Below are 14,607 nucleotides of genomic sequence, written 5' to 3' on the forward strand. Positions count from 1 at the left end.
ATATAAGAAATACATAAAAGGAAAGTATAATTTTAAAACTAAACTAAGTTAGAATTCTTAATATTTATAAGAAAAAAGCTCAAACTTTCAACGGAATAACTTTATTTTTGTATTAACTTCACAGATAAGAAAAGCCTTTGATATTAAAATGCAATATATAATATCGTGCAGTCTCAAAGTAGCCGATTACAGTCAGACAGATTTTCTGAAAATTGAATACCATGGCGTTGTGAAATTTGAAAGTAATCCTTGGATGTTAACAAACTAAGAAAATAGAAAATGATATTTTATCGTGTTTGAATTTTTAAATTAATTATAATAGTTAAACATAATGATAAAAACGTAAAAGCAATGAATATTTATGACTTTTATTCAATTATAAGATATCAAAATATTTTTAGAAGGTACTGGGAATTTACTCGGAGAATATAAAGAGTTGAGGAAATTGTTATTGAGTATTATAATTTTTAATACTGATTTTAATCATTTTCATAGCATAAAAAGACAAAGAAATGTTTGAAATAAATAATTTGTTAAAATATCTAGCAACAGGTCATCTCTCATTGCAACCTATTTCCTCAAACCTTCTTCACCAAATATAACATTTAATCAGTTCGCGAAATGCCTTCTTGTTCTTTTTTTTATTTCCAATCATGCATGCATTCAGTGTCTGAGAATGTAACAATTTTGTATCTAAGCAACTGACAAAAATATCAAATATACGAAGTCAGAGAAATAAGTATTGCGCTTATAATTTTCACATATTCAAAAATTCCAGAATATATTCGCAACATCAAAGAATTCTTCCTGCTTCAGATATTGGATTTCTCAATTCATCCAGTCGATTGAAGTTCTTTAAATCAATCATAAGAATTTTCCGGAACTTCTTCGAATACCTGTTTATTTTTTTCTTGGAAAGTCTAGACTTTCTGTGCTTCTATTTCATTCATACAATCAAAATGGAACTTCCAAAAAAGTAAACATATCCACCTGGAATAAAAAAAAAAAGTTGTACTCTTGTAGAACTGAACTGCGTCATTTACATTCAATTTTTATGCACTCTTCAGATGCTTCGGATTTTCATTCGCGTTTTTATTTGAAATTTCTACTTCTCTGTTCCTTTCTTCTGGAGCGAGGAAATGTAAAGGAGAATTCATGATGAATTGAAAAGACAAATTAATTTCTTTTTTTATTATTATTTTCGTTTCGGAGCCTAAAATTTATGGCTTGCCATGAAAATTTCCTATTCATTTTGTTTTCTTGTTTTTTTCCCTCTAATATTTGAAAGTATAACTTCCAGTATGTTAATAAAAGAGCTGCTTGATTATTTAAAGTGAAAATAATTGGCTATTATTTAATTGAACAGTTTTGAAAAATTTGAATTGATTTGATTTAGAAATTGCGCTCTTTTTAATATTTGATAGTTCACAATGAGACCAATGTTATGCAATTCCATTTTTTTCCTTTCAATGCTTTGAATAGTTACTTTTTGACTAATGGATACTAAGCAACCATATTATTCGCCCAGCAAATAAAGAGAGCAATGAATGGCAAAAATTCATAGAATATTGAAATTTTAATAAGGTTTACTGCAACTGAACAGTATTGAATACCGTATTTTGAATGAGAGCAAAGTATATTCATGCGAAATTAAGATACAGAGTTTCTTTATTCAGTGGAATAATTGTAATTTAATCATTAATTAATTATTTTGAAATTTATGTATAAATAACATTTTCAGTATTTGTTGTATAATGGTCTGGAAAAATTGAATCAATTCTGAAAATGAAATTTTCTGGTTTCTTTTTTTTTTATTGTTATACAATTGACCGCAAATTAATATTTGGTATATTGACAAATTTTTTACTATATTATAGACTAGTCTAAAGTGAAAAACTCTACAATTTCGAAGAGGATACACTGTATCTAGAGTCATTGCAGCATTTTGGTTTCACGCTTAGACCATATAAAACTATGTATCATAAATGATTACAAATTAATGCATTTCTTTTTTTTTTTAATGATTGGGGCTGCGAGGGCCTAGTGATAGGTCTCGGGTTCGGAACCGAAGGGTTTCAAATTCGAGACCCGATTGCACCGAAGAACCGTCTTGTAAACGTGTCTGGTGCACGTTGAATCTATCGGGGCAAAACTTTCTCCTGTTGGTGTGATGTGGAAGTTCGGAGAAGGAATGCTAGCTCAGGTGTTGTACCCGTCAACTGACTGCGGTTCAAATTACGAGGTCAGTCCCCAAATAGCCCTAGTGTTGCCTCAAAACGAGCCGTTAATATAACTAAAATAAACTTTTTAAAATGACTGATTAATATAATTTTGCTACTACCAAATTTAATTTTTAGGAGAGCCAAAATGGCAGTAAACAATATATATATATATATATGGCAAAATAATACGAGCGCAATAAAGAATAATTCGATATATTCGCAATTTCATAAAGAAATCTGATGCATAGATCCACACAAAAAGGAAATTATCTCAATAATTGTAATAAGTGTAACTCATCATATTCTGGGAAAATACAGCATTGTCAGATTTCTGAAAGTGCATGATTGTTTAGATCTATGTGCATGCCACTAAAACTGGGAAAATGATTTTAGAATTATTTATTCTCCGTTTCTATCTTTCACATTTTGTGGGTCACGATGGCGTGGTGGTGAGGAGTCAGAGGGTTTCAGGTTCGAGACCCGATTCTATTGAAGAACCGTCGTGTAAGTGGTCTGGTGTACGTTAAATCCGTCGGGACCAAAGGACCTCTCTCTGGCGTGGTGTGGAAGTTTGAAAAATGGATGCCAGATCAGGTGTCGTCCTCGACATCTGACAGCGGCTCAAAATCATGAGGTCCTTCTTAAAATAGCTCTGGCGTTGCTTTAAAATGGGATGGTAATGTAACTAAACTAAACTTGCACATTTTGTAGAATTTAGATGCCTCTCTTGATGCCCTCTTGAGATATATAAATCAGGTATCTGCATTTCCACTAAACTGGCAGTGCAAAACCGATCACTGTTAGAGAATTCTAAGAAATCACATCCATTCTTCTTTCAGGATAATAATAGTTTATAAAAGATGATAACATTCTTATTGAACACCTCTAAATGCGTTCCAAGAATAATTCAAAAAACAATGTTTTAAAATAGGGTATATATGTGTCTCCAAATTTTAGGACTTGAATGATATTTAATTTTTATTGTGATATCTCGAGGAAACATTTAATTCTAGATTTTTGCTTTTAGTCGCACTTTCACAGACTCGCCAGAAGAGGAAGCATTTTATATTCTCTTATATTCCTACATAAATTATGTATATTACTTCCATAACTCAAATTATAATAATACATAATAAATCTAATCTCGTATAAACATTTTCTTTTATTTAATAGGTGCCCCTTGTCATTTGTGCAAAGACAATATTTTTATCTTGTAATATAGTTTCAAGCATATGCATTAACTCGCATTTATTAGACTTATTACCGTTTTATTCTTTATAATTTCTCTTTTATGAATTTGTGTGAATTATTTTATTTTTTTCTTTATCTCGGTCAATGAAATAGTAACAACTGACCTCTACATTCTTTTTCTCCAAATTTATTTTTAAAAATTCGCATGATTAAAATGTTTAGTGTATCACAATTAGATAGTGATGGATGCCAAGAATGAAATTTATAAATGATTGTTTAAAGAAAAAAAAACTAATATTCTATCCACAGTTTTCAAATGAGAAGTAATCTATTTCCTATGTTTGGAAAATTACGATTGAAATATAATAATACTAAACGAAAATTTCTTTCTTTTATACAATGTAAAAGTACTGATCCTCTTATTTATCTCAAACATGTTTTAATGCATATCTTTATTTTTCTCTCTGTTCACGTGCTAATTCTGTCTTATTACATTCTTCTATTTACATATGGAAGTATTTTGGTATTTGAAACAGTAACAGAATATAGTTTAGAATGATTAGAGTTTATTTTCTATTTTCATTTCGTATTAGCCGCGTTTAGTGATCCACTGATTCCCCGGGGATATTGGTTGCATTGAATTTCAAATCAATCAGTTATTCATAAGTTCATGAATAACTGATTATCATTCCATCAACAAACTATTTTTACTAACTTTGTTTATTATATACATGACTTTACATACTTTTTAACATTATGTACATAATGTTAATATGTACATTTACCTTTCTAATGGAAAACAAGTTCAATGACATTGTTGTGGTATTGATGATATATTGATCAACTTATAATTGCTTCATCTGTCTTCTGATGTTAGTGATGCCATAACTTCACTTCATATAAATTATACATATATCAGGCACAATGCCCCTCCCTTAACTTACCACAATTAAATAAAATCAAGCGATAAGTTATTTGATGAAATAAAAGTTCGAGTTTCACGGTAACAATGTAATTTATTGTAAAAAATATTTTAAAACTTGCAAAAATTCTCGAACAATTCATGTTATTACAAAAATTGATATTATTAAAAAGAAATGTTTTAATTTTGAAAGGGCAAAAAATTTATTATGGTGCATCAATATTTTCAGAAGTTAATGCGGGAAAACAACAAAATTCAACTTAATTTCTATACTTTCGGGAATACTGAATCGGTACGACTAAAAAGATAATCTTTCAAGTTTTAGTATGATGTAAAAGTCGTTTTTGAGCTGAAATATTTTCTCACTTTTCAAAGTAATTATGGGCGAACTTTGATAGCTCCCCTATCAAATGATCTGGAATGTAGATTGCCAACACAAGCGGACAAACGCACATTCAGTTTTATTATTAGTACAGAAAATTAAATACAACTAACTATAAGTTCTTGTTTTTCTATTTGAAATATAATATTCCAAGGCATTAAATTTCAAAAATAAATAGGTAAAATGTTTTATTATTTTTAAAAAATTCCGATTAAGTAATAACATTTCCAATTTCAGTATTCACTTTGTCTAGAAAGTTTTATAAAAAAAAAGTAGAAGTAATTATTTGTCTTCCATTTCGATGCGATTTCAAATTCTGGTGCCTGACCCTAGCAGCACACATATATTATGTAATATTGCATGATATAAAACAATATTCCAATATTGTATAATGTTGTTCAATATTGAATATTATTATATAGTATCGTAAGATCAATATTTTACAATATTGTGAGACAGGCTGTGCTACTAGTGTTGCCACCTTGACGTCTAACTTTAATATTAGCTGCAGCTTCATGATATGAAGGAAATATCTCATTTTAGAACAGAGCATGGATATCTTAATACTAAAGCCTCCGAAACTAGATTTTTGCTAGGAGATGGGGCAAGGAATATAATCGATAGCTCTGAGATTCTTAAATTTTAATTTGCCTTAGAATAAAGATAATAAAATGGAATAGAGAAAATTTTATTTGTCTGGTATTTCGAAGTTAGATAATACATAAGTGGCGAGAAAATTGAAATTCGGTTCCATTTTCAAAGTATTTATTGAAACTTTTTCTAACCAACGTTCTTGAAGAATAAGGTGTCATTTGGATGTTAACCTTAAATCAAATTCTTTTGACTGCGAAGAAGATATTTGATTCTTGTATATGAATATTAGTGTTTTAAAAAACAATATTATTCACACTATTTGGCTACTGAGTTCCCCGTCCATTCGATGTATATGGGCCGCTGTGGCCTGGTGGTAAATTCTCTGTTTCGGTACTAGAGGGTTTCAGGTTCGACACCCGATTCCATCGAAGAACCATTGTGTACGCGGGTTTGGTTCATGCTAAATCTGTCGGGATTAAACGCCCCCCCACTGGTGTGGTGTGGAAGTTGGGAGGGGAGGTGCCAACTTAAGTGTCGTGTTCTGACCACGTTTCAGAATTACGAGGTCCGTCCCAAAACAGCCCCAGTGTTGCCTTAAATACAGAAAGTTAATATAACTAATCTAAACTACCCCCCCCCCTCCCGATGTATGAAAATTCTACAATTTTATCTTTTTGAAAGAGGTCCCAAGATTATCAATACAAAGAACATTTATTAATTTATTTTTATGTACACAGAAATATTAACTATCAAAATTATTTTTATTATTATTTTGTTATTTTTGTAATTTCCGTAGTTCTTGCATTTTCATCGATTAAACTTGATTCATGAAATCGTGCATCCATTTCAATTTCAGTAACATTTCCAATTTGTTGCCGAAATATCGCACTCAAACTTTTTTGTCCACTATATAGTATATATAAATAAAGATAAAAAATAAATTAGTAATTAATGTATTTACTCAAAATATTGTTTTAAAAATGTGATTGGTGGGCATATTCAATTTTACTTTAAAATATTTTACACATACAGCTACCATCAAAAATAAAAATTAAAAATTGGGACAATTTAGATTATTGAAATTAAAATATAAAAATCTTTCTCGTTTCAAACAACATGCTTCAAATGTATTTGAACACATATACAATGGTAAATTAAAACATTGTGAAATTAAATAATATCTTACCTACATTTATACAGATTAATTTTTAGGACTCTATTGTCAAGAGGCTACATTCTAGTTTATTTGGATGAAGATGTTTTGAAGGATGCAGTGGACTCTATTAGACACATTTGGGAAATGCTCATTCAGGTTTATAAAAGTTTTATGCATATGTATTAAAAAATAAATACTTGGCATTTCTTTAAAAACTAAAATGTTTTTTAATAAACGTTTTAAAATAAACAAAATATATTATTTTTTTAAAAAAATAGACAATTTTTAAAAATTTCAAAACATTCCTGGCGTTTTAATTTTTAATTTTTTCTATTATTTTTCTAATTATTATCAAGTGTAAATTTGTTTGGAACACAACTGCGTATCATTTTCATAGGAATCCAGAGTTTCCAGAGTTTTCATAGGAATTTTATTTTTTTTTCTGAACTAAAATTTGACTTTTAACTGTCTAAAAAAACTCGAAACATAAAATGCATACCCCTTTTTCTTTCAGTGTTTGACCGAAATCTTTATTATCAATTTCATTTAATTTCTTCAAAAATTAAGACACCTTTAAAGTTTCAAATATATTCAAATCAAATTAAAATATCATTTTGAGAAAAATCATTAAGATATACTTTTTTTCCTCTTAACACTTCAAATATTTATTTCATTGAACAGTAAATACATTTTAAAATACTATATTAGTTGAATATGAACTTATATTTGGGTAATGAAACATGAAACATAAAACATTTGGTAATGAAACATAAAAATAAAATTGCGTTTTCGTCCATTTTTGCTTGTTTTAAAGTCCACTGTTCCCCTTAATATGAAATACAAAAAGGTGCATATACATAAATTAAATAGGTGTATGCACAAGTACAGGAATAATGCATGAACATAAGGATAAAAGGGGGCATAAATTTTAATATAGTTATCATTCATTATCGCATTTTCATCTCACTTTTTGTTGCCCTTCTTTGTCGCCAATTATAGTCTGTCTGACTAATAATCTTGGCTGACTTCTGATGTGAAATCTGATGGTGCCATCATCTTTTAAACAATCAAACATTAAAGCACTGAGGCAGACGCAACTCGTGCACTTTATCAGAATAACACTCCCGATTAGTCTGTCTTCTACATGGATTGCGTTAGGCGAGATGTAAGGGCTAATATTACGAACAAATTGAGTCGGATAAAGGAGACTCCGGAGGGGATTATTGCCTTCTAATACCCTCGCCAATATGGGCGCCTGAAGCATTACTATAATAGGGAGATTAAGGTCTTGGAATATGAATCTGTTGTGGACTAAATCATCAAATATTTTAACTTAGCTCAGATTACTTCAGAAGAATTCCAGCTCTGACTGGTAACCTTAAAAGAGAGGATCATTAATGTTAAGATGGGACAGAATTATTAAATATTTCTGTGATGGCGAAATCATTGTTATTGCAGTTATCTATTCATTGCTTAATCATGTAGATGAAAGAATTTTCTCTACTTTAAGCTGGAAATTACTTAAAAGGAAAGGAACTAATGAAAACCCCTTACAGACATTTATGACTGTTGATAAAGCAATATAATAATTTTTGCCAATATTTATGCATTTTAGAACAAAGTTTATTTTTTATATATGCCTATTAATGTAAGATTTAATTATTTTTAATATGAGCGATTTTTTATAACTTTCTTGTATAAAAAAGAAATTTTCATTCAACAGTTATGAAACTAAAAAGTTTTAAGAAATTTCCGCTTTAAATCAAATATATAAACATGTTTGAAAAGAGTTAATTTTAAGAACTACTATGTTAAAACATCTTTCTAATTTCTTGACTTTCCGGTATAAAATGTAAAAATGAAATAAAAATTCATTTCAGAGTGAAATAATTAGAATACATTAAGAGAAAATAGTATAATTTGAATATGGTTTTAGCTAATACCATAAAGCAGTGCCTGTACAGAAAATTATTTGTAGAGATATGTTCTAGTTGACAAAATACGATGAAAAATATATTGCACAAAGCCGTTCAACGAATTGGCAAATGTTTGCAACTTCAAAGAGGAAGAAATCTTTGTCTTTTTATGTTCATATGCTTTTTGAATATCCAGCTCCGTAAATAAGATATGTGTTTGACTTATTTGTAAGCTTGTTATTTTTTACTGGAAATGTATTTCATTTTTATATATTTTAACTTTTATATTATTTTCGTAAAATTCTTTTTTGTAGAATCACCATTAAAAATTCATTGATTTTAGAAACACAATATTTTGAAATCTGTAAACTTGTTTAAAATAATATATAAATACAGCCACAAATTCAATGCGATTTTGCACAAAATAAATGCAACTGATTTAAATTTTATGGGATATCTGACAGTCCCTCAAATAAATGTCTAACAAAGTCGAGTACAATAACATACAAACCCTGAGGGTAGTTATTTACGCAGATATTTGAACACTGGCCAATCGAGATGGTATCATTTCAAACTCATTCAAATACTGAAATGAGTTTTTTTCCGCGGGGACGTAAAATAATGACGCGAGTTCAGAAAGCAATTTATCACGACAAAGAAAGAAATTGTTAAGAAAAAGTCTCTCACTCTTCTCTTATCTCTCCGCTTTTAGTTCTTTCTTTTATTTTCCTTAAATTTTTATTGTCGTACAGAGAGGTAATAGAAGTGGAAAGAAAAATAACAACCGGAAACCGAACTTCCGGCCTTTTCTATTTACCCGGCAAAGCATTTCTCTCTGTTTTATTTTTTCTAAGATTCCTTTGGAACGAGATACATTTTATTTTGACCCCTTACTCGAATCTTATTTTTATCATTTTATTTTATCATGCTGTAAAGCAAATGCATTTTGTGACTCCATTTCCCCTTTTTATAAGTTACGTCAAAAGTTAAAATTATACGCTAATTATATCTGCGAGCTGGCGGCTGATTTTGAGATCTAAAGAAGTGTATTTTTTGAAATGAAGTAAAGTACGAAATGGAGAATTGGCCATGGGTAAATAATAAGGTTGAAATAAATAACGTACGCTCCCGAGCATCGGGTTCGCGATTATCCGGCTTCCGTACTATCCGGCCTAGTTTTCTTTTATTGGAATTAAATGAGGATGGCAAGGCATCTATTAAGTCATCTATTAAGGACTTTTTCAAAACCTAAAAACTATAAGATTTGACTTTTATCTTAGGGTTACCTTTTTACATTTGTGTATTCATTTAACAGTAAAAAATAAAATGATTTTCTTGATTGTGCAGATTTTCTTAGGAGTTAGGCCTATAATACACTAATGTTTTTACGTTTCCTGCATTGGAGAAATTATGTTAAAATGTGAACAATTTATATCCTTTAACTTACATTTTCCCTAATAAATTCATGAAACGTGCAGTGCAGTATATAATAATATGTAAACTACTAATACAAAGCCTTCTATTTTAAATAGATGCGTTTACATCGATATAAATGGAAGACTTAGAAATGAGAAAATACGTATTATTACAGTGAGTTTTGGTATAAAAACTTTGTCTTCTGGTATTGGTGAGCAAAGAAATGAATTCATAGAACTCTATTCTATGCGGCTTTTTTTAATCCGGCCAATCTTTCCGCATTGAGAGCACTGTACATCCTAAACCGATTTATAGTTTTAAGCCCTTTTCTAGTTTTATTTTCTTATCTTCGACTTACTCTTTTTTTTTTTTTTCTAAAGAGTATAGGTAATGTAAAAAGGCATTATGTGCTCAGCAAACAATTTTTATGCTAGGCGCCTCTTTTTTACAGTACAGAAGGAATGTATAATAACCAGTGCTAGGAGGACCCGTAAATCATCGTGGATCTAAGTATTTTGCTAACCTTGCCATCCTATTATTACGCAATTTCTACAAGTGTTTTGTTCCGCATTCGTTTGAAGACGTAAGTATATAAAATAAATTTGGAAATTAATAGCCCGTTTCTTCTTTTCCTTAACCTAGTTCAGAACTTTTTATCAAATTAAGCAACAATTTTTATGAAAAACGAAGAATTTAAATCAAATAGAAATTAAATCCATTTAGCCTATTTTTTAAGAGGTTGACTTATTTTAATTGTAATTATAAAATATTCTTCTATCTGATTGTATTCATAAACATTCTTTTTTCAATTATTATTAATATTCTTGTTTAATTGGCGTTGTTTTGGAGAAAAGACATTCAGAACGTTGCCAAAGCGTGATTTAGGAAATTCTTTAATGCACACTTTAAAAAATACAAAAGGGCTATGTACATACTTCGTGCCAATAGTTATATCGTCTTATAATACTTATTTAAAAGTTTCTTTGATTTTATATACTTAATGAGTTGTGTCTGTATGGGTGTGAACGCGTGTATTTCAGTTTGAAAACATTTTTTCAAATATATCAAGATTTATTTTCAATATTTCCTTTCGCAAAATTCAATTGAAGTTAAAAAATATTGTTCCTTACTTTCGTAGTACAGAACATTTCAATTCGAAATCATATAATAGAAAAATTTTATTCTAATAATTGAAGTCGAAGTGAAACACCAACAAGTTCCTCTGTCCCAAAAACCTGCATTTCGAAATTATTTGATAGAAATATTTATAGTAAAATAAGAAATAGCCAAGAAAGCACTTTTCTTCCATTTCACAATGGTAGCAAATTCTGATGTCTCTGTCACCTTGGCGACCGATTTTAATTATAGAATAAGTTTCAAGACGTTACAGACTGAAAAGTCTGGGATTGGAACAACTGATAGACATTCTATGTCTCCATGGAGAACTTTCGGCAAACGACGAGAGAAGGAATTCAATCTTAATGTCTTTCAAATTCAATCATGGCGGAAAAAAGAGGAAACAATTTAGCGGAATAAGGTTATTAATTTTTCCATTATTTCTATGTTAAGTGAAATGTGAACGGTGAAAAATTGGTTTTGAGATCCCATTGGAAAATATTCTCAGGATTTTTCGAATCCCTGTTCTTGAAATGCGAAGAACGGTTTTTAAACGATGGCTTTAAATCAAATCCATGTGCTTTAGATGTAGGATAGTTTATTATTTAACAAGAAAATCTGAAAGATAAAACATCATTGCATTAGCTGACTTCTACATTCAACCCATAATATTTCAAATAGTAAGAAATTTCGATAGAAAGTTTTATTTTTTTCCTATGCTAAGTATACAAAGAAATATATGACAGATTATGAAAAAAATCCTGCCTTGAGGATTTGACAAATGCTCACTATTCAAATTTGGTTGATTGCGTAAAGACAATTGTAATGATGTCTTTCTGTGAAAACGATATCTATTAAATGCAGTGAATTGCAACTATAATGATGTCCTTCTTTGAAAACGATATCTATAAAATGCAGTCAAGTGAGCAAATGAAATTATGGTGCGCTATTGAAAAATAAAATGTTTCAATATATATCAAATGTCAACTGAAATTCGTATACTAGTTCACATACGTGACTGAAATGTACGTAAACTCAAAATCAGGTGCTGAAATTTAGCAAGCTGCCTTGGCACAAAAAATTTAGAAGTGTATAAATAATTTATAATAAATTTTGTACCCAAATGTAAGGGCCGAGTTGTTTCTTTATTTCGTGTAACATTTTCGTGGATTTCTTTATCGCTTATTTTAGCTATTTTAAGCACACTACAAAAGTAGATATGAAATTTATTTATTAAAAATTGTTAATTAAAATTTAAATTAACAATTGTTAATTAAAATTTAAATTATTGGTTATTTAAAATTATTTTAAATAACCAATCAATGTTATTTTTAAATGTTTATATTTTCACCTTCTATAATATAAAAGTGCAAGTTCATCTTGGAAAAAATTAGATATCCTTATACGAGAGTATAAGTGTGGAAATATAATCATGATTGGCCGGCCAGGTGCTATTTAGTGATGTCGTTTCATTTCTACTGTATAATGCTGTTGTAAGAAAAAAGTTTTCAAGCAAGTTAAAATTATTAAGACTCCGAAAAAAAAGCTATCAAACGAGAAATATACTAATTATTCATGTTTTAGAAATATAATAATAAAATTTAAAAGAGAATAAGCACTTTCAGAAAAAGACTTCCTTTCATTCAGTTATAAAGTATGGATTTCTTTTGAAATTAAAATCTTGCGTAGTTTTATAAGATCTACCAAACTTATTATTTTATAGATTCTAAATATAAAAATGTTATTTAAAAATTTTATTATTTTATTTTTTATTATTTTTATCTAAGTGTCGATTGTGCTGGGTTGTGGTAGTTGAAAGTAACAGATGAGCAGTATCAAGTAAGTTGATAAGTTATTCGGATATTTTGTAAGCTGTTGTAAAACATATGAATATAATGAAGTTTGATTTTAAAATTATATTTTAATATTTTTAATATATTTACAGATTTTTTGACAAATACTTATCATTCTTAATTATGCAGTTAAAGTCATAAAAGTGTGGTTATAAAGTATAAAAAAGATCTTAAAAGAATAAATATAAGTTCATATTATAAGAATGCAGTAAATACTAAATAAAAAATTTCGGAAACGCCAAATGATATTCCCGCAATAATTCGTGGCTCGAGATTATCTAATTGAAAGCAAAAAAAAAAAAAAAAAAAAAAAAAAAAACAATTGATAAATTAGTAGCACTATCTGTAAAACTTAGTTAAGAAATCAAGCGATAAATTGGTACCGCCGTTTGAAGGTGACGGCACTCTATAGAAACGACGAACATTAAGCGTATAAGTCATCTTATTGATCAGCTTCAAAATGATTCGATATGGAACATACCTGCTTGTAATTTTAATGATTCATAAGCAGAAATACATGTAGAGAATAACAAACTGTAGAAAAGTAATAAAAACAAGTGAAAAATCTTTCATTTTAAGTTTTTACGAAAACTATTGATGTTTTTTTTTTCTCAAAATAGCATACACTAAGAGAGCATGTTTTCACTTTAAACATACCTTAAATTAAATTTTTGGACAAATTAACATCCCTTAAATTGCAGTTGGATTTTCTTTTTTAAAAATTACAGGTTTAAAAACATAAATTGGTTTAAAAAATAATATTGCAGTCTCAAAATAAGAAAAACGTGAGATGCTAAAGTTTTGTTCATAAATTATGAAACCTTCAGATAACGTAATGCAACAACCTCACAGTATAATATAATGATTGTAGAGTTTAGAAATATTTTCTTTTAATGGCGCTCCATCAACTGAAATTTTGTTTTGCATTGGTAGATACTAGACTAAAAAAATGTCCTCGAAGCTTACTAATGGTGAGAGCAACATTTAAAGAAGAAAAATGAAGTCATAAAGGTGTTGAAAATATTTGACGTTTTTCTTAACAAGCTCTAATAGATGGAGATTCAAGGTGTCCACATTTTTACCGTGCATTTTTCTTTAAGGAAGTATAAAAACAGTCAAAAGATTTAGAGGGACTTACAAAAGTTTCACTTTTGCAAGTCCCTCTAGAAATTGGATTATCAACATCATTGTTATATGTTGAAAAAAGGAGAAGGGAATAATAATAACCACAACATCTTGCAACATTAAAAAGCTTGAATAAATAATTTTCTTGGAAAAAGATGTGTTATTAGGTTCAATTTTGCAAGATATTTCCTTTAGCGACTCCCGTATTTACCATAAGCTTCAAGTTTTGAAACTTGCTCTCCATGGAAAAATCAATTTTTTTATTTTTGGTTTATGAATGTTTATGCGATAAATAATAATTACTTGGGAACTGTGCTGTTGTACATTTCAATGTTGTATATCCTTACATATATTTATTTAAATTATATAATATATATTTCTTAGAAATGTTACAGAAAAAAATAGTAGACTTCGAGGAATCGAAAACAGAACAGATTTTCCTCATTCGTAAAGTATAAAAATGAAATTTTTAAATAAAGAATATTAGAAATAATTCCATCGAACTAGTTTAAACATTTTCTAACTACTCATTTCTCTAGAACATTTTCTTAAATATATAAAGGCTTCTCAGTTTTTTTTGTCGAATAGGACAACATTTAATTAAACATCTGTAGAAAATTATAGGGGAAATGGATGTATTATATTTCAGAATTCTTATTATTGTCAAATAATTTTATAATTTTTTTTCTTTAAACCATGAATTCGTTTCAAATT

The 14,607-nt window shown here is 28.8% G+C and overlaps 1 protein-coding gene across 1 annotated transcript in view; it reads right to left on the reverse strand.

The window, feature by feature from the left end:
* Nucleotides 1-577: 577 nt before the first annotated feature.
* The window catches only part of LOC129968556 (speckle-type POZ protein-like), a 41,547-nt gene continuing 27,517 nt past the window's right edge, over nucleotides 578-14,607 (reverse strand). The window contains exon 3 of the mRNA XM_056082569.1: nucleotides 578-990. Within this exon, the coding sequence (XP_055938544.1) occupies nucleotides 947-990 (44 nt within the window). The 3' untranslated portion in view covers nucleotides 578-946. The remainder of the gene's footprint in view (nucleotides 991-14,607) is intronic.

The sequence above is a fragment of the Argiope bruennichi genome, chromosome 5, assembly GCF_947563725.1.
Source record: "Argiope bruennichi chromosome 5, qqArgBrue1.1, whole genome shotgun sequence".
Taxonomy (NCBI): Eukaryota; Metazoa; Arthropoda; class Arachnida; order Araneae; family Araneidae; genus Argiope; species Argiope bruennichi.